This window comes from Varroa destructor, unplaced genomic scaffold (genome assembly GCF_002443255.2).
Source record: "Varroa destructor unplaced genomic scaffold, Vdes_3.0 BEIS01000007.1, whole genome shotgun sequence".
Lineage (NCBI taxonomy): Eukaryota > Metazoa > Arthropoda > Arachnida > Mesostigmata > Varroidae > Varroa > Varroa destructor.
The window spans coordinates 37,517,183-37,538,463 of NW_019211460.1; the positions used below are offsets into that span (position 1 = coordinate 37,517,183).

Genomic DNA, 21,281 nt, shown 5'->3' on the forward strand with positions numbered 1-21,281 from the left:
CTGTTCTCGAAAGTAGGCATCCCTTGCCTTGCGGAGCACAATTTCTGCGATTTACTGTAGATGTCTATCTATCAAGCAGGTATATATATATATATATACAGAGAGAGAGAGAGAGAGCTCAAGGGGCCTTCGGCGTTTCAGGCAAAGTCTGTGCGTTGCCAGTGCCTTTTCTTGGCGACGCCTTCGGAGCATTACTGCCGGTTTCAATGCTGCTATCGTTGCTGGTTCCGGTGACGCTGTTGTCGCTGCTAACTCTCTCCACGATAGAACGACGTTTGAGCGGCCATTCCGTCTCGGTCATCGTCCACCCGCTTTGACTCCTTATGATGCCCCTCTGTGCAGTGCTGCTGACCGCTGACCGAAGGAGGCACTGCTGCTGCTACTACTACTACAAGCAGCACCAGGAAAGGACGTACTGCAGTGCAGTGGGCCACAGTGTTACAGTGCCTCTGGGTTGCCGGCCGCCTCTGACGGCCGTCTGCTCGTCGAACGAGCGCCTCAGTCTGGGTTCGCCTGTTGCCTACACTCCCTCCTTTACTGACTTTAAAGGTTGCTGGGTTGCCTGTACAGTCTATGACTGGCATAACCGGTCGACAGCCATGACGGTGGCCGCAGCGCAACAATACCGACAGCACAGCTACTCCGGCTGTTGCTTGCTCAACAGCCACATTGGGAAACTTCATCCGTCATGTCCGTTGTCGTCTCCCTGCGTGGCGAGTTCAGTTGGTGACGCTTCGTTGGCCGCCTGGGCTCGGTCCTGCGGACGATGTTGTATCCAGGCCTCTGTGCCAACACTCTGTATTTCTGCTGCAATAACGCTTCCTTATAGAATCGCATCGCAGAGCAAACTGTAACACAGACGCATACGGACAAAGCGAACTCAAGCTCTGGCGAATCTGTAAAACTGTTAGAAATAACAGCAACGCGCACCACAGTGCATATGCACCGTGCACCATTGCCGCCGCTACGGGGGAATCGGTAGCGCTAGCACACAGGCCGACAGACAAGCGCTTGTGTGCGTATTCCGCTCGTTGCCAGATTCGTTCTCTATCCTGTTCTGTCCAATGGCTGACGGGTGTAGACACACACACACACACACACACACACACACACACACACACACACACACAAATACACACGCGCTCACACACGAAAAGGGCCAAGCACAGTACAACAAAACAGCAGCACCAGTGGAACCCATAACTGACTGGTGGTGGCAGCGATACCAGCAGCAGTGCATTGCCCCCAGAGGCCTCAGCCAGCGGCTGCCGCCATCAACGAGAGGCCCGCAACAGCGTGTAGGAGTGCCTTTTTTTTCGCCAACAACAGCACCAGCAGCAGTAGCAGCGGCAGCGACAAGGACAACAACAACATGGTAGCGCCGCCAGCGGCAACAACGTCGACGGTTGGCACGACGATAGAAAAAGTAAAACGTCCTCGGAGGGACTACCTATACACGTACGACTTATGGTCGGTCGACGGTTATATTACTGCGGAGCCTCTTCGTCAACCACCTTCTATCCCGTGCTGTTATCGCATAGCGCTAATGCTGTAGCTCCCTTTGCCTACGCGTAGGACCGTGACCAGAGCCGTCAGCGGCCTGCGCGAGCCCTTAGCTACCCCTAATATCTTCTACCACTTCGATCTGTCTGTCTCTTTTATATATTTATGTAGAATGTAAATCTTAGCACCGCTTCTATGCAGTAGTGGTTGTTGCTGCGGCTGCTGCAACTAACAGTCACTTTGGGAACGTTGGTAGGAATTATAGAGACACGCTATCGTTACAACGTTTAGCAGTCATACCTTGCGCTATCCGCTATCAGATCCGCTATGGCACATCGGATAGGATCGATTTGTACTGAATTGATTCCCGCCTGCTTTCTAGACATCCATATCGATCTGAAAACGTCGCGTATGTCATAGTCTGAAATGGATGCGACTCTATAGCGAAACTTAGATAATGCTTTCTTTTACAAGCTTTTGTGGCTATTCATATAGAGTAGAGAAAAGGGTCCTGCTGCGAGGTGAAAGTTACATGACATTTAGCGTCGCACGCGCAGACATTGACTGGCGCTGGCGCATGTTTTTTTCGATGTTACAGCAGCCAACCATGCAAACTGGAAATGACGACAAACAGCAGTGTATCCGTGCAGAGTGCTAGCTTGCGAACATCAGTATCATTATCAATATATATAGACAATTCGTCTACGTTCAGGTCACTGAATTCACGTACCGTTTTGTCAAGGATTCGCAAAATTGAGTTATCTGCCAGGTGGTAACGAGAGAACAGGTAACGCGAAAGCAGAATGAGCCAACGATAGAGAACTGCAGGTGATTCTGCGAGCAATACCATCATCAATGATCTTGTTCACCGAGTTCACTCAACTTTACGAGGCTTGCAGAAAGGCAAGAAGAAACCTTGAACTCGTAGTCGACACCGCCTTCAAAGCACCTAGTAATAGACACAACAGAGTTGGCTTGTCGAGCGGGTTGTCATAGCATCGCCTGTCGTTCTCCGTCTTGCCTTCCATTAGCGACAGCGAGAGCCCTCCTGCCTTGTTGCTTCTGCGCACACGAAATTGCCCTGTTTGCCCTACGGGCGAAACAACTTGTCTATATATTTAATCTAGTTAATAACACGCAACTATTGGACTGCTGTAATCTAACCGAATAAATAATGAACCAAACGCCAATGGTAATTCTGCTGGTTAATTTCAGACACTGTTTTTAGATCAATGCCAAAAACACAACTCTATATCGTTATCTTAGCATAGGAATGTCGTAGCATAGGAACAAATAAAATAGCTCCACATTCTGACATGGCTGCATTATGTTTCCGAGCGTCCAGAAAAATTCGCGAACTAGTCTGCCTAAATCACCCTCTTGAGCCTCTGACTCTTTCATATGATTTCGTTGGTGCGTTTTACGGTACGTACGTTGTAGCGTGGACTGGCAGAGCAGCCGGCAGTAGTAGTACTATTATCAGACCCGCCAGCATCATCAGCGGCGGCGTTCAACGCTCAACACACGGCGTAATTTCATGACCCTACATTGCCATTGCCATTATATTATACTTCTGTGGTAGGGAAGACCCGGCAGCAGTCAGCTTGGAAGCAGCTGGTCGGCGGAGTCGGTGTCCTCGCCGCTGTCGACGGCCGTTGTTGGTGCTGCTGCTGCTGCTGCTGTGGCAGCAGCTGCATCTTCATCATCAAGAACAGCAGCAATGACAGGCGGCTGTTGAACCGATAGCTGACCGACCAGCTACCCAGCCAGAGAGTTAGATACGATTCGCTTCTAGCTTTCTGACTGTCCGTTGCTGTGGCTGCCTCCCTCTGTTTTGTCGATCGGTAAGAAGGCGCGAGGGCTTTGGCCCCGAAGGCCGTGCCGAGCAGAGCGTGAGTGCGACGACGGCTCAGAGGGCCATTGCCCCTGGCCTTGAAGGGCCGGCGAACCGGGGCGCCTGTCGACCGACCAAACGGTCGCTGCTGTTCCCAATGTTCAACGTCGCTGCTGCTGCTGCTGCCGCCGCCGCCGCCGCCGCCGCCGCACTCTCAATGCTGCTTGTCTGCCCTCTCCTCCACAAGGACATTGCTCCGGAGCTCTGTGTAGCTGTAACGCCGGCAGTTGGAGTCACAGCAACTCCACTGTAGCTCCGGCAGCCACGGCTCCCTGCAGCTTTGCACCCACTCTATGTACGGGCTTCTCCTCAGCTCGCTTTCCGTCGACAGCGGTAGCACTGTCTGATAATACGTTTGTATTGCTGCCGCTGGGTCTGACGGCAGCGCCAGCTCCGACGTCGGTGTGACGACTAACCGCTTATTTGGTTTCTTTCGTTCCTTACTTCCTTAGCCTTCTTGCTACTGCTGCCTACCTATTTCCCTTTCCCTTTAGGAAGATAACGACGAAGAAGCAGAACAGCTACGAGCGAAGCAACACTCTCATCCACTCATAGCACTGACCTTCAATTTCTGGGTTTGTCGCAGCTGGGGCCTAAAGAAAACTGACGACGACGACGACTCACTAAGTAACATATACACGCGCCGACTTCTTCTGTAATGTTATGGCCCCACTGAAAGAGGGTGACGGGAAAATAAAGATAGATAGAAGGACAGATCAAGGAAACCAGCTATCCCACTAATGGTCGTTCAACCCTCCTATTACATATGTATCCTTGCCTGTGCTTGTATCAAGCCATTGCTGTTTTGAGCGGGCAAACATTGAATTTTGTTTAAGGACAACGCAAACTGTTGAAATTCTTGTGTCTACTACTAAGCTCCATCGTGTCCTGAACTTTAGATAAAGCCCAAAACGAATAGAAGAGGATACTTTGAAGCTTACTCGAGTATACGTGTCATATGTGAGTAATTCTAGTCATCATCCCAGTGAGATAACGTCACTGGACTTTGAACGTGTGTAACTTGCAAGCATCATTTTACTTCAACTTTATACTTCATTTTTAATCAGACCCATATGTCTACCTTGCGAGAGATCCTTTATTAGATTTGCATTGTAATGATCTACCTTCAATAGAGGCGTATCGGTCGCCGCAGGAAGTGGCTGCTAACTGTACTCTAGAACTTCCATTGGCAAATATGGAAATATGGCAAGAATACAGACTGATTGTCAATGTAGGTCGTACTCGATTGGTTGAAGGCAAAATGGAGCCAGGGTTTTTGAATGTCTTTCAATTATCAGGACAACAACAACAACACCCTCGCCATACATCTAGTCGTGAAACAAGAATACCTCCACTGAGTTCGGTGAAAATGTCTTCGACCGAAACCGCTATGAAAGATCCCATTGGGCTCGGTGTTGTTGATTGGCTGATCCCACGCGAAATAATAACGAATGCGCACATCGTAAGAGAACAGACCCGCTGAACCTGGTAAGCTACTGTAACCACAGCGGCAGCAGTAGTCAGTCGGTGGTCCACCCCAAACCGTCGTCATCAAGATCAGGACTAGCAGAAAAGCCCCTCACTGTTTATGTCTCAAACCGTCGACGTGTGAGTGTATGTATATGTATTTTCTTGGTGGCCCTGATCTTGGCTATAGTAGTACACTTCTGGTTGACGGCATCGCTGTTGTCGCGTCGCATTACGCTAGTCAGGAAGCGCGTCAAATAGCAACGCGAGCTAATCCCAATCTAGGCTTCAATAGCCGCTGCTGCCGCAATCATCACCACCATCGTCGTTGTCAAGCGCTATCGCTGCAACTTCTATTACTACCACTACGATACGTCAACGCCATAGTGGCCGTCGACAGCCGCTTGCCGCCGCTAAACAGTCCTGCAACGGGAATACTACAGCAGTCGGTATCCAGCTGCTGTTACGCTAAATCGAGTTAACATGAAAACACTGATTTCGGTGCCCTCGCTCGTCGTAGACTGTTGCTTATACTACCACATATGGGGGTATTATAGTATAATACGTTTGTTGCCTGTTTGTCGATTAGTGCTTCAGCTTGGCTAGCTGGTGGCGGTGCCCGTTCGTTCGTTCGTTCGTTCGTTGAGCCCTCCAGTATTTCCGGTCTTCACTGGCGTTCAGGGTGAAAGCGTCGCGCAATGTTGATATTCGACCGCCACAGCCATCAGCATGATCGCCGCCGATGCCGTTGTGATTTGATGGCGAAATGGCCTTGACTTTGGCTAAGGCCGCATGTACGCGTGTTCCTCCAGAATAGAACAGAATCAGAGGACCAACAGTCAATGCACACACTTATACCATAGACAATCGCTACGACTTCTACTGGTGCTAACGATAATACGAAGTAGGATAATGGAAGTATACGAGTCACTCGGTTAATACGCAACGGTCGAAACAGTAAATAGCAGCAGGGGCTAAATCGCCGAAGACAAACAGCAATGGCAGGAACGTTTTGCTTATTTTTTCGCATTAGAAAGAAAGGGAAGATTTTCATAGCTTGCAACCAATTGGCAAATCTTCCTCCCTATACTTATTGAAGGTTTCGAAAATCTATATAAAATAAGGAACCAGTGATCTTCTTAGGAAAATAGGGGGTGGCCCTTCTTATGAATCGATTTTATTAAAGGTCAGCGAACGGGCAATACAAGCCAAATGAAAAATCAAACTCAAACAATATCAGAAACGGGTAGGTAGCAATTAAATTTATTCATCTCTTTAATACTCCTACCATGAGATACGAAAGGGATCTGTAATTAAAAACTGATTTATTGAAATCTGTTGTTGGTAGTTGGCCGAGGAAAAACAGGAAACGGGGAAGCTTTTTTATCGTTGGTATAGCCCGAGGGCATCATTTCACAGTGTACTCCTGAGCGTAATCCTGATCAGCTTCGGATACCTTTTTGGTAACTTCTTTAATTTCGCAATTATCCAGTTCCCGAATCAGATCTCTACCGCTAATAGCATATGATAAAGGAAAATAGCGCCATTGACGCCGTTGAAAATATCATTTTTATAACATCGTATATCCAATGTTAATTTAACTAAGCCGAGTTTGAGTGAAGGGTCGGCTGAATATGGCTGCTCTAACGAGCCGAGTGGGCAAATAAAAAAAAATTAGTCTTTCATGATATAGCTCAGCGGTGAGCCATGGCCAACTAACAACTGCTTCTTTGCCCTTCTACTATTTCATCTTCACTATCAGGATTACATATACAGGACTGGGATAGATGCGTTATCTTTAGATTGTAGAAATAGCCCGATCCAATGTATTCTGTCTTTCCGTACAAGTTGTATACTATCTACTTGTTTAATCTGTCTTATGTAAAGGTGCCAGACAATGAAATATTCTATGTTTTGTATTCGTATCGCCAATAATTTGACATTTCCTACGATGCCACATCGGAAAACTGCATGTGCATGCACATCTGATACGATGTCGTGCTGACTCTGATCATCTAACATGCACCAACCCCTTACCAAATCTATCATAAAGATCCAGTCTACATGCAACAGATGAAGCGCCCATAGTTGGTATAACATATCGGTAAATGCGTGCCATGCTAGATACAGGACCACGATGAGCTCTTTTTTTCTTTTGTATCTGATATGATTATTTCGCTTGGCAGACAATAACAAGGTGGAACAGCTTTGTCGAGTGGCAGGATATAGTCGAAATAACGTTTGGGAAATTTTTGGCACCACAGTGTGGTGTAAAGAAAAAGCTCGAGGTTTGCCTGCTAAAACCGGACTGTATTCACGCCTGGTACAATCAAATCAACGTATAGTACGTGGACCGGGCTAGAGTCCATTGTGAATGATCCAATGAGTGCGTGAGTGAGAAAACTACGGAAGTATATGGATAGATATGGCCATTGAAAGACGAGGATGTCATATTAGACGTTCGAATTACATACAATATTGGATACGACTACATCCAAGCGGAGAGCAACGAACGAACGTTGCTCAATACCGATTGAACCGGCCGATATATAGTATATCATGTAATAAAAGTCTCTCCGATTAAGGACAACGTCACGTGGGCATTGTTTTTGTCGAATGTAAGCAACACCACTGAGATACTACCATCGTTGCGGATGAGGTCTACCTATCAACCAAGACACGATTAATGGCAAACATAATAGATACTGGATTTAGCTAATTTATCAAATCGGAGAAGCTCTTCAAGAAAAAAAAATGATGATCTGACTATGTTCCAGCGGCCGGTCGTGATGGTGCTGCTGTATCAGCAATATTGACTAAGCCGGTATGAAGCGTAATTTAACAATCCTTGGCGAGGTAGTTCAAACGCCTCCGTTGAGCTAGACAAGGGTCTCTCGCTCGAGCATCGCTATGGGACACGTACATCATACAGATGTCGTACTGAGACGTTAGTTCAGGCAGGCAAATGAGTAAATACACAAATAAAATGAATGGTTTCAGTTATTTGAATTCTAGCGCACTTTGTTTTCCAGAATGAACGTGTTTGGTCCCGGCAGGCCGTGGGACAGAGTCCACTGCGGCCTTGTTTAACCTGACCATTTTTGCGGCTCGCTGTGTTGGTCTGCACTTATCACAGTAGACCTTGAATCTTGTCATATTTTATCTATTTTTTTTTTTATGATTCGTATTACGTCCAGCTGATGCTTACTGCGCATTTCCAATACAATGTAGTCAATTTTTTTTTCTTTAAATGGTTGGGGTCATTTTTATCGTGTGAACAAGTCTTTAGAATCACCTTTTGGAAACAGCATCAAGGACTTGCCATCGCTGGAAGATTTAGCCGGAATGGGTCGCGCTAGAGGTATCTGGGTTTTTCATAATCAGACCTATGAAACGACATGCCATAATAACAATTTGCCACTGCTCAAATTCGCCGCATACTCATGGCCAAACACTCAAATAGCACCTCGTTACCATGCGCCCTTAAGACGTCCAGTATTAGATGCAATTCATTATGAAGTTTTCCACTTTTTCTCAGTGATTTTCAATGCTTCACTAAAGGTCGTTGTTACATGTTAGTATGCATAGCAAACAATGGATTACTTATTGGTGCAATTAAATTTTGAAAAAATACTCTAATAAGAACCGAAAACGGAACGTGTAAAATAGATTACTTTGACAGCAATAACAATCGTGTACTCTGTTTCTACTGATACAAGAAGTTGGTTGTAGTGAAAAAAATACAAAAAAAAAAAACAAAAAGAACATTCCTTGATATCGTACAATTCGAAAGTAAAATTGGTTGTATCATTGGTGGCCGCTTTCCATATCGTCCATATAACCATTCTCGCCAACTTTTTATAAAAATAGTTTTCTGCTTAAGGTGGCTAAATATAACTTCAATCTAATAACACAATCGGGCAAAACACAGAGACGCGTGTACATAGGATTCGTCCGTGCTTCACTCACATCAACTATCGTTGTCGTCATCAGCGACAACTCTTCGTCAGCGTGATACGCTGCCAAATCCCCTCGAGCAGCTGGAATGAAAGTAGCGTACTGTTGTCGCACCTCACTACCCGTTCAATCCGCAATCGTCCTGGGGCTGCATAGACGTTGGCAACCGCTACCGCCATTAGCAGTTGTTATCGCCGCCGCTGCAGTGGCATTTGCAGCACTATCGCGCAACAGTAGCGGCGGCGGCGGCGGCGGCAATGGCGACCGACTTCAAGGACGACTAATGTCCCACTACCACACTCTACTACCTACCTATCCATTCATCATACAAATGGATGCATGTCTAATGTATGTATTGAACATATGTACTTGCACTTTTGTTTAGCAGGCGGCCGCCGCCTGCCATTGCCTGAACGGCTAGCGCCTTTATATCTCTTTGTGTGCGCTATTGTTCCAATTTAATAAGAATGACAACATCAATAACACTTTTTTCGCCGGACGAGCAGCGGGGACGGCAACGTGCCGTCAAGTTACCAGTTACTAACTGCTTGTTAATCACATTAAGCTGGTAAAGATAACAGTGATAGCAATAAGACTGGTGCTGGCGATCTATTTTTATCGTGTGAACAAGTCTTTACAAAATCACCTTTTGGAAGTGGCATGGAGAATGGTCTAGTAAAGGTTTACGTGGATAGAAAGCCGGCCAGTATCGTCACAGCAAGGATAATGAACATGGGTAAGTTAGTAGAATTAGGCGTTTATTAAGAGAATATAAGATAAAAGCACGACCTCCGAGCGCGTCAAGTTTTTCCTCCTGTCCTCTTCTATACTGTAGCTGGTTTATCGTGGGTAGCCGTCTATTGGTAATACGACCGTCTCAATTTCCGCTCGCCGTTAGGCGGTTTTTCTTACGAATGAAAATACTGGAAAATATCGAACAACGTTGCGGCCGCGGATGGTTGGAGCGGTCGTCAGGTAGTTGTTAATGGTGTCGGCTCCGATGGCAATGTTGACGGTGGAAGCGAACTCCCTAGCAGACAGACAGCCAGCGCTATTGGCCCTGCTAACAGGACACGACATAGGGTTGTAATTGCGGATGTTGATTGCTGCTCTAGCTGTCCTAGTGACTAACGATGATAATAATTCGATTGATGAATCTGTTTCGGTCAATTCTAGCTTTACTTGTAAGTAGCGATTTTTGCTATACTATTGTTAGCAATGGCGGTATGGCACTGGTCTGGTCACGCGTGAACGTGGTGCAGAGTTATAATTCATGGCACGACACCTAAATTGACCAACTATTCGACATAACGGACGGCGTTCGCTACTCCTGGCACCAGGCGAAAGCTGGTCCTTCTGCGATAAAGTGGACGTTGGTAGTAACAGTGCGCTGCTTTCAGAATTCGGGTAACGATCAGCTATTATCTAACCCCTTCATGTTGGCCAAACCCTAGTAATATTAGAAGTTTTGTTTTTTGCTTGAAGTCGATAGTGTACGTTCATGCGGCTCCTGAAAACCCAACAAAGACTCTTATAAGACAAACCGACCGATTCTCAACAAAGCTTAGGTTGAAAAAGCTCAAAAATTCGCTTAAAAAATCCTTTTTAATATGCCTACATTTTGCATGCCCCTAAATTTATGCGTGTTCTAGAGAACAAAATATTAGTCGTCAATTAGCTCGTTAAGGTCAGCTCCAACGGTTAAGTTCTTTAAGACCCTTTACGCTTTTCTGTACGTTCTAAACATTTTACTTATTTTAAGCTTTGGGATTCTTGGGGGTGCTATCAGCCCAAATTTCATTGCTTTGAAATCGTTGTTTTGTATTTATGTAAGCAATACTATGTATATGCTACTATAGTTTGACGTACGCTTGCTATATGTGGGCAAACTAAGAAGTATTTTCAAAGTGACTGATCAGTGGTTCAAGTCGTGAATCGCGGTCGATGGTAGTTGCTAGTAATATTACCAGAAATGACGCTTGTAGCACCTGCAGAAATATTTCGTTGAAATACCTATTTTTATTGATAAGAAGTCTTAAAAGCAAAGCATGAGAAACAATCCTAATTTGGTCCGTATATATATATATATATATATATAGAGTTGTCATCGGAAACGTAATGATACTGTGGCTGCTGGGTACCTTTTCTACTCGAACTCTATTTCAACTTCTCGTAGCAGCATTAAATCTAATCCCCATTGTAACAACAGTTCGTGGCCATGATTCGATGGGTGTCTCTATTTTTTATTAAGCGTTGAGCACAGCTTTTGGTTGTTCTCGTACAAGTTAAACGTGTACTTTATACGCGTGCTTTTAGTCGCCGATTGTCGTCGTCAAGCTGGTACACGATGCGTCCAGAGCAGCAGCAACAACATTAGTAACAAAAAAAAAAAGTCTGCAGACCAAGCCTCCGGCACTAGACAACGGATCCAGTCAGTCTGTCCGACTCAAATTCGAATGCTGATAGAACAAGGGTCGGCCACTTCGATAACACTACAACTACCAGATTACTGCTACGTTCTCTTTACCCACTACGTTCGATCACACAGCCACAAGCCATCAGTCAGCCATCGCTAGCGATCACTTTTCTGGCAGCGATTATATTAACAAAAGCCTTAGCAGCGGCGGCCAACTATTCGTTGAGTGTCCTTCGGGCGTCCGTCGACGTCACCACTTTCACGGTCAAGGTCAACGCGGAAGCGTCAATGTAAGCACTAACAACCAAGACTATTATTATTATAGTTATAACTATTTTTGCTTTGCGTGTCCCATTGCTCGCTCGCTCGACCGACCGACCGACCGACCGACCGACCGACTGACCGACCGACTGACTGACTGTGCCATTGTGTTACTGGTGCCGCGGTATCGCGTCTGTCCGTCCCTCCGTTCGTCGTCAATTGGCTTCGTTGCCTGTTGCCCGCTCCAGCATGCCGCTATAGCCCCCCGCTCCCGTTTCCCCATCTAACCCGTTCGAATACTGCTGTTATGCTGGTACTGCTGGCTACTAGTTCATATCTACCTATTTATTATTATACCCCTGCCGTTAACAGTACTGAGCGGCGGCGTAACACCGGAACTTAGCCAAGCCGTCGTTGGAGGTGAACATCAGCGGCGCATCGTCCGACGTTGCGGCCACCAGCAACAACCAGCGGCCATAGGGGACCGGCCGATAGCGGAGAACAATAAGGGTAGAGGCAACGGCCGCGCGCGGTGGCAACCGGAACGGAAAAATATCACCACCACCAGCGATTGTCATGATCATCACCATTATCAAAGTTATTTCCTGCTTCTCTTTATTTTTAATGCATAATATAGTTATTAATTCGACATAGTATCTTACTTCGCGTGCATTTTAGCATATTAGCCTTACAGACGTATAGAACTGTAGAAGCTTCAACGACATCTGTTTGGTACCGAAAGTGAAGGAAATCGAAAATTAATCAACGAGCCAGCGGCATACGGAAGGCTCAATGTGGCCGTGCGCTTTGCGCGAAATTGACCGGCTTAGACAAGACGGTCAAGCGGCACATTCATCCGGCGCCCTGCGCTAAGCCTTATACAACGCATGTTGTTTTTCCCAGGTCCTTTTGTACGAGCTCGCGAGAAACCCGATGTGGCCGAAATAGGAGAGCTGAACTTGTCGTCCGGACTTACAACAGAGCTTGTAAAGGCGATCGCGCCAGCTTGACCTAGATCGAGAGCGAACAGCCGAGACCAAAGATCAATATCAGCAACCATGGTAATAGATCGCACTACACAGCAGCAGCAGTAGCGGTGGCAGTTACAGCATAAACGGCAACAGACGCATGCAGGCGACACTGGGGCAAGGCGCTCGACGAGCGAGACCTTTGTCGGCAGCACGGACTTAGCGACACGCACAGGCACGCGCAAAAACAACACACGTTGTTATTTACGGGAATCGTGTCGATAGCCCCAGCAGCAGGAGCGAACTTGTCAGTACATTAAACCTGTTACTTCACAGAGGAAAAAACTCTACTTGTAGCATCTCATCATCATTATATAGTACGAAATGCAGGGTTCTGCATATCGGCTCATCGAACGGTATACTTCGACCAGCACAACTATCGCTGCTGCTGTGATGATATCAAGGCCAGCAGGCTATAATTTACTCGATGGCGGATGCTGCTTTTTAGGTAAAGTAAATAAGGACAATGGAGCTTCTTGATCCGAATAATCAAAATAGAATGCTTCTGGTCATGTATCACATAAGTACAAACAGAGAATTGGACAGCCTGTAGTATTTAGTTGGCTCGATAAGCATGGCGAACCGCTAAATGATGCTAATAACACCGGAGAAAAATGATAACACGGATGGATAATACAACATTAGATAGCGGTATTTGTATGAGAAAACAGGGAAAAAGGACAAAAATAATAGGTCATAAAATCGTACATATTGCTAGCTATATCACACAACCAAAGCATTTAATAAGGATTGTTTGTTGCGACTATTTTTATTACACTAGCTCAGTCAATATAAACTGCGGAAAAAAGTTAATGTTATACTTCAGTGTCGCCCTAGGATCTTTTCGATGCTTTTCGGCATTTATGTTGCTTGGAATCTGAAACTGATTACTCCGACTTACGGTCATCCAGACTTCGCTTAGATGAGTTGCAGTGGTCCACGCATAACCAGGAAAATCATGAATATAAGCTTCACTGTGGATTTACAGCGGAAGAGAAGGTTTGGCCTAGATTCGGCAAAGGATTAGAAACAACTGAAAACCTTCAGGGAGGAAATTTCGAATCTGAAAGTGAGTACTCTAAAGGACCCAATTCGAAGGCGAGTAACGAGGTGTTCTCGTTGAACACTTATCTGAAAGTCCCGCATGAGTTGAGCGGGGATCAAAAACGAAGATGTAAAGGCTTTACTTTCACACGTTACAATAGTAAGCCGTCCTTGCATTGAATTGTGCCCTATGGTCAAAGATAGAACTTTCATGATAACCACAGTTAATCGCGCCTGTACCGGCAGAACATCACTCTAAATTAGGTGGGCAACTGCAAGCGTAGCTATTTAGTAATCTAACCCTCGTATGTCCTACTTTAACCATTGTGATCTTAACAGTCGATAAACAAACTATTAAACAGCTAATATTGTTGAGCAAAACTAAATAATTCTTATCACATGCCAACCCCCGACCTCGTGTCTCATGAAGCACAGTGGCAAAAAATACAGAAATTATGTTGAAGGCTCTCTGTCATTTACCATACTTAACCAGGTAACTCCTTTCGATCACCATTTTTATAAAGTGTAGCACCTTCTAAATAAGAAATCTGCGTAAATCTTGAAATTGCCTTCCGAGTTTTACTTCAGAGTTCTGTAATAGCGGAATAAGTTACCGTTCAAATGACGAAAATGTCAAGAAGAATCACGGTGCATATCCTTATTATAGACAGTCAGAGAACCGAGCTTGTGGAACTAAGTTTTAAAAACTCATCACTTCGTACTTCATATTGATCGACCTAATCTTTTGACAGACGCTGTGAAAATAAAATAGAAACCTGTTAGACGTATATTGATTGTCCGGGTACAGATTGCCTTACCAACATCTTTTTACAGCTTTGAATTTACAGGTTAGCACAAAACTCTGTGAATTGTTCGAAGCTAATTAGGTACCACACATACTGAGTTACATTTAAATATTAGTTAGAAATATTTTATACCCGGACGACTGTTTACGAACATTGTTTTAGCTATAACAGTCGCGAACTCCCCACAGCCTAAGGAAATTTCTATTTCTGGTTAGAAAAGGTTGTAGGCTGAGAAGGGCTCCTCTATCGGCGTGTGCCGCGAGGTAAAACGTACTTAGCCTTTATTCGTTATTAACTCGAACTCACGTAACGATTCTATGTCACGTTTACCGTAGATATTGGCACCATCGTTGGAATCACGTGATCCTCTTTCTGGAATGATTCGCTTTCCTTTGCTAAATTTTTTTAAGTTAAGACAAGTTATAAGCAGGTTACGTTGTTGTTTCCCATCATCGCATTGCTCAGTACCGTAATTGCCCACGCGTTACTACCAACAAATACAATCTGTAGTCGTGTTCAGAATGTACGGCCCATCTTGTTTGGCATGCCAATACAGGTGCAGAGCTACTGGGGGCTACTACTTAATGTTTTATATATATATATATATATACGGGGGCTTGACAATTCCGATGATAATGACTTCTTTCTACATATATACATTTGTCTTTTAAGAACGCGCCATCCGGAACCGCTTGCTCGTATTTAAGCGTGTAGCATTGTCCCAAAAACTATTGGGTATTTCAGCTGTTATAGTTTGCATTGTAACGAGAGTCTCTATAAATAATATGAGCTACTAACGGGGCGCCTTAACACCCGAGAGTCCACGATACGGATACATCAACCTCTATCATAGAGTGATGTCAGTGTGGGGCCGGGCCGTTAACATCTGAGCGTCGCAGTGTTTGTATGGCATTTACGACTCCAGATGCTCTAGGCCAACAACAAGATTCCTGTTGGACTTGGCGCGGCTAACTGAATTCAGTGCCCCGGGCAGTTCTGCTGAGTCTACCAGACCTTTCTAAAATGTCTCTGTCCTCAAAGACACACTGAGCGTCCTCTGGCCTCATCCTCTAGAGTATTTTTGTCGCACCGTACGGTGATTACGTGGAGCTCCAAGAGCTCCAAACGTTCCGTCGGTGAGTCGTCGGAGTTGAACGGCTATGATTCGTAGTCACGCCAATAGTCCAATACGACGACAGTAGAGAGATGCGACGATTATTGACTAGTACTCATACGATAAAAGTTGTTTGAAACGGACGGCAGTGACAAGAATAAAAGTAGTAGGACCTTACCTTTCTACTGTCGACATCACCAATCAGTCGAAAATAAAGGTTACGACTCGAAGCAGGAAGCCATCGCTGTCGCCGATTCGAACAATTTTTAATAGTAGTAATAATGGTAGTATTAAGCGTGTTTACCGCCCTGGCGCGCATGTTTATGAACCATATGACAATTCCGGAGGCGATCTTCTACGAAAAGATGTGCTTTTTCAGTATAACTCGTTTCTACCGCAAGTGGTGGAACCTCGCAATTCGTCTGACAGTCTATACAAGCAAGGCTATACAAGCCAGACGCTGAAACTGGACGGTCGTGGAGAGCGGTATTCTAACAGACAACACACGAGATCATGGCGAACACTACGATCCTTTTCGTCTCCTGTTTCCTGCCTCAGTATCTCTCAATATTTCGCCCAGCCGCTCCTCCCGAACAAACGTGACTTGGTTGGCATAATAAAAGGCGCGACTACCTGATCAGGCTTGGCGACGCCACTGACCAAATATGGAAAGGACTGATGTATAGTTCCGACAACAACCATCATGCCCCCCCCCACTACCATTGTGCTTTGAGTACCGCTCGAAGTTGGACTGACACAGGGTCATGAAATAGATAATGACAGGACAGTGGTTCACCCTGCCACCACGAAGGCCAAATAGCTTTCAAAAGCTCTTTATGTCAATGTAGGTCATCAGATGTATCGATGATTGCCATTCGCAGGGTCAGAAACTCTAATGGTTCAAGCATTCTATTTAACTATTTGAAGGTTAATCGGTTGCGCAAATCGAACTAATTAATCAAAGCCTACGGTCCACAATTACAGGCTATAGGGGTAAACCTGCAAAACCTGCTCGAAGTACAAGGGTGGGTTGGTGTGGGCCGGGAGAGTTGTGTGACGGCCTTTTGTGTTCCATTTTTCTGTTGTGATATTATATTTTTTGTTTTTTCACTCATACACAAGATCAATGTTACAAACGTCTCGTTATAATCTATTTAATTTGATTGCGACCCAAGCAAAAAATCTCATCTATTTACAGCGTTACCTTACTCTATAGGTAAAAGTAATGACTACTTACTGTTGGAAGCAGGTAAGTTGGCTGGCTAGCTTCTATCTTTCGTTTTATACCGAACTTACTTAGAGTATCTTGCTGCAACAGCAAGATACTCTAAGTAAAAGAAAGAAAGTTGCAGCTTCGTAATTTTCGGACAATTTATAATTTCACGATTCAGTACTAGACTCTCATTTGATGTTTACGACCATATGTGCCATAGTAGGTAGCTACACGAGTCGGGACTAGTTGCTTTTATGTTGTATTGTTTAAGAAGTACGTTCTCAGCAATGAATGTAAGGCCATTGCTAAGACGAGCAGCAGTGAATTATAGAAATGCTCCTTTCTCTAACATGAGCTGCAACTACTACCGCCTGAAGATGGTCTGTTCATCATTAACCTATTTCTGTTTATTTTATGCTCCGTTTTGTGACAGCCATATCGTGCATGCTAACCGTTAAACATTCGGCTAGCTAACGGAGTTTCCTTCCTCTCCCAGGACGCGCTGGCTTCTCGTCGCCACCGTCATTTTTCTTATCATCAACAACCAGCATCATCACTAATAACGTGATTATCAGCATCATCACGGTCATCATCGGAGGCGGCAGCAGTACAGCGCGGCCGTGATAATTCTTCCCCTGTTATCGTCATTGTTCATTCGTTTGCTAAACGTTCGTTGCCGGTCGGGGCCATTGGCACCAAACACAATCCTTTTCAGGCTAACTAACTAAAAATACCACAATCTCAGTAGTTAGTTCATGGGTTATTGCTTAGTGGGGGCCCCACGAGCGGCACTGCAGTTTCAACAATGGCGTCGGTAGCAGCAGCAGCAGTAGAAACAGTGAGCGTCTTCGATGCCGGTTCGGTTCTCAGCTGCATTTTCCTTGACAGCCTGCCTACCTAGTCTGGCCAGGCCTGGCCTGCTTACCATTAGAAAAAAATAAATGTGCGGCGATGTGGTCGTCGTTGTGATGGTGATGCTACTGGTGGCATCACCGCTACAGGACTAGTAGTACTTCCGTAACAGCGGCATCACGGCTTAGCTTTGGATGCGTGGTAAGCGAGAACCAAAAGGGACAGCCTTCAAGGTTAGGTTCATCGACCCAGTGGGGCACGCATTCACACAGTCGACAACGAAGCTGCTGCTGCGCAGGCAACGGCGGGCGGTGGCTGCCTGTCGCGGCAGGGTTCTCGTACTCTCAGTAGCGTCGTACTGATGTTGCTGTTGCTATTGCTATTCCGGCCTGTAATAAGACATCCTGAGAGAAACAGGAGTAGGAGGCAAGCAACAGCAGTGATAAGAAGACGACTACGATGACGACAGTCCAGCAGCAGCAGCAGCACAGCACCAAACGTCATAGAGAAATGCTGTGCCTTTCCCATCTGCTAGTAGCTAGAATTATTACTTTCGCCAGGCCCATAGACGACAGCATAGCGTGACGATAATGCACTCAGAAGCCACCCAAGCGGTAGCTGCAACTGGCGCGACATGGACCAAAAAAAGGGCCGATGCGGGGCTGATAGCAGCAACAGTATGATCTTGCCAGGTTTAGCGTGGCCCATAGGCATCGACAGGCAACCTTCTTTCATTCCCTATATCTCCCTTAAAACGTATTGGCATCTCGGTCGGCAAAAGGCACAGTTGCCTGGAGTATTGTACCTTTGCTTCGCACCACAGCAGCTCGAAAAGAGAAATGTTTACCGACGATGATCTATTGAGTAGTAAACGGGCGATACTTTTAAAGACAGAGGAGTACTTACAAGCATGCATGCATATAAATACCGCTAATACGTACGGGCTTCTCTAAGCCCAGTTCTTAGTAGCAGGAGCGGTAGTTAATGTAAGCTTTGCGGTAGGATAGAGATGAATCGATTCCAAGCTAAGCACTGCTGACCCGGTGAAATGGCTGACGTTAGTTGATCTGGTTAGTTAGATGGTACTGACGCCGATTGTTGGTAGTGCTGCGAATAGCGGCGTCCCAGCAATCCGATCGCCAACTGATGCCGGCACCAGCGAGCACCCACACTCCACATGCCCCGAGCAGCAGAGCCCCAGCGACCATCAGAAGAGGGGCTGAAAAAGAAAAGAAAGAAACGAGAAAGCTAAGAAAAAAGTAAGGATACAACGGGCAGCGGGGGGAGTAGGGGACAGGCCAGCTAACGCGCAACTAGCCAACCAGTAAAAGCCGCGCTAAACAGCAAAAGCTGCGAGTCTCGACTGGACCGGTGAAAGCAGTCATATCCAATGTCAATGTCAGGGCCTCTTGGGGCCACCAGCGTTGGCGGCCGAATGATCCGACGGCAATGGCGGCAGTAACCGACTGTGTGACGGTTAACGTCGTCTTTGCTGGCTCGGTGTAGCGCAGAGACATACATACACACCAACGCATACACATTTACACACGGGCAGTAGATCCCTTAGGAATAACAGAATGAAGGGGGAACGAATGTCAGCGCTATAGTGCTCGAAATGGCATAGCCATTTCAGATAAGCGCTTGTTTACGGAGGAAGAAAAACATGACCCAAACATCGTGATTTACTTTGGTCTGAGCTTGATTTAGGCTTAGCGAATAACCGAAATAAGGGTTGCGAAAAAGCCCTTAACGGAATTAATTAGGTTAGTAAAGCATTTTCTTCCCTCCGTGAGCAGGGATAGAAGACAACGTCAAAACGGTGACAAACAATCATTCTTAAAGTAACAAATTTTGTTTTATCTAATTTACAGCATAGCTACGGTATCGCTACGGTACGTTCGAAGTGTAATACTTAAGCCAAATTAGAGATACTTTTATGAAAATTTTATGAAGTAGGAGTATCTAGTTAAGCTTTTATCGTTGTCGTCCAATTTAAAAAAAATCGAGGTTATCGACTTCGAGATGTTACAAAGGTTTTTGACAACCTTGTCTTGTGTGGGCTTACAGTTACAGAAACTGACGGTCACAAAGTCGATGATAGGTGCCAGTTCCTGTTGTTGTTGTCGTTCCCTATGAGGGTTGATGGGGGGTTGTGTTTAAGGGGTTGATGTCCGCGTCATCACTATAAGAAGCAACGGCTTGTCTGAAGCAAGCAAACTAAAATCTACGATGAACGACGCCCGTACGTTTCAATGATCGAAGACAGCCTTGCGCGCTACCTAAAAGGACACGTGAAATAGGTCGTAGTCTAACAACGAGACTGCTTCTAAGATAGAAACAGGACATCGAATATCTCGACCTGAGACAGCTGGATCCGCCATTCGCCGCCACCGCTACCGCTGCTTTTCTGCCGGTTACTGCCCAGACAGGGATATAACTGAGGTAGTAAAGTCTATCAAATCTCCGACTGGCCGGCGGCCGACAGGTCATCTAATGCGCTTCTCTGTCCCTTTGTGTCGAATGTCATGTCTAGACTTACTCAGGTCTATTCAATCAGTTGACCCATTCCTTTTGCACTTCACTCCGTAACTTCCCTCGTCGTTCTTTAGGGTGCGTCGCACTTCACCAACTTTAACAAGGTTGCAATGTGGGGATGGATTCGTGAAGGACGACCAATGAGAACCACAAGAAACACCTCAAAATCGACGTACAATTATGAAATAAATAAATGGTTCAGATAAAACAAACGCGAACGAGCTATTACGAACCGATCTGTAAGCCGCTTCCGTGCAATTTAATCATTATCATCCCTTTAGCCCCGCTTATAAGCGTCATTTGCCTGGCCTGCAAGGTTAGAGTTTCGATGCATACAGACTATGAAGCGTATTTATACTATGGCTTCTAACACGTGTCGCGGCCCTTTTTTGCTTATTTTATTCTAATCTGCGTTTCCTCAACTGTTCTCAGGCATGGCGATTTGCACGCATCGTTGACGTAAGGCCTACATCGTACCTAACACCTCCCTGCAAAAATTTGCAAGAAAAAATCTATCCGATTGCACTCCATACAACGCAGCATTATTTGCTATAATGACAATTACAGTAATGATGAAGCTTGTAACGAGCTGAAATTGTTCTTGCTCGCGCAATGTGTGCCCGCGTGCGCTCATTGGCTGCCTCTTCTAAATGCACCTTCTGCCATCAGTGAGAGTGGATATTGCCCAGAGCAATAATACAGTATCTTTCTATACTCGACGATTTGTCGCAAACTCTGCATGAATGTTCTAAGAAATTTAGGAATACAACGTCCTTCGGGGCTATTGATCCTCTGACGGTATAGTGACTGTCTTGCCGGCAGCGAGCCACTGTCACAAAGTGTTCTTTGCTCGACCCACAGCGTTTGGCGATCAAATACCAGCACTCCTGTCTCGTATATCGGGATTGCATGCCCTTTCTTTCTATCTCGCGAGAGAGTAAGCGTCGCCATGCCTGTCACCTTGCTGGCTACCGACAAGGTCTTTGGTCTCTGGAGGGCTTTGGGTCATTGTCACTCACCATCGCCAATTGCTGCTATTTATCTATCATCCATCTTTTGCTACATACCTACGATGGCCACCGCAACAACGGCGCGGCTGTGACAGCGGTAACAGTTGCAACTGCACCACCAGACGCTAGAGATGTGGACCGCACTTTTACGGGGCCTATGGCAACCTACAGCCTCGAGAAC

At 45.7% G+C, this 21,281-nt stretch overlaps 1 protein-coding gene and 1 long non-coding RNA gene across 16 annotated transcripts in view; one reads left to right on the forward strand and one right to left on the reverse strand.

Annotated features, from left to right (window-relative positions):
• Positions 1 to 5,691: 5,691 nt before the first annotated feature.
• Positions 5,692 to 21,051, reverse strand: LOC147754672 (uncharacterized). The gene is made up of 4 exons (XR_015317243.1): positions 20,095 to 21,051; positions 18,462 to 18,774; positions 8,834 to 10,331; positions 5,692 to 8,250 (listed from the first exon to the last, which is right to left on the reverse strand). It is a non-coding gene; the product is annotated as an uncharacterized LOC147754672 (long non-coding RNA).
• The window catches only part of LOC147754673 (uncharacterized), a 115,901-nt gene continuing 104,036 nt past the window's right edge, over positions 9,417 to 21,281 (forward strand). For 4 of the 15 annotated variants that reach the window (XR_015317224.1, XR_015317225.1, XR_015317233.1 and 1 more), the window contains exon 1: positions 9,417 to 9,557. Coding sequence is in view for 6 of the 15 variants with exons in the window: in XM_086975037.1 (XP_086831163.1) it covers positions 9,482 to 9,557; positions 11,871 to 12,095; positions 12,402 to 12,508 (408 nt within the window). In the remaining 9 variants the exon portion in view is untranslated. Of the gene's footprint in view, positions 9,558 to 10,091; positions 10,229 to 11,137; positions 11,528 to 11,870; positions 12,096 to 12,401; positions 13,596 to 21,281 lie in introns of those variants that run through there. The other 11 variants (XM_086975038.1, XM_086975039.1, XM_086975040.1 and 8 more) reach the window with 7 other exon arrangements.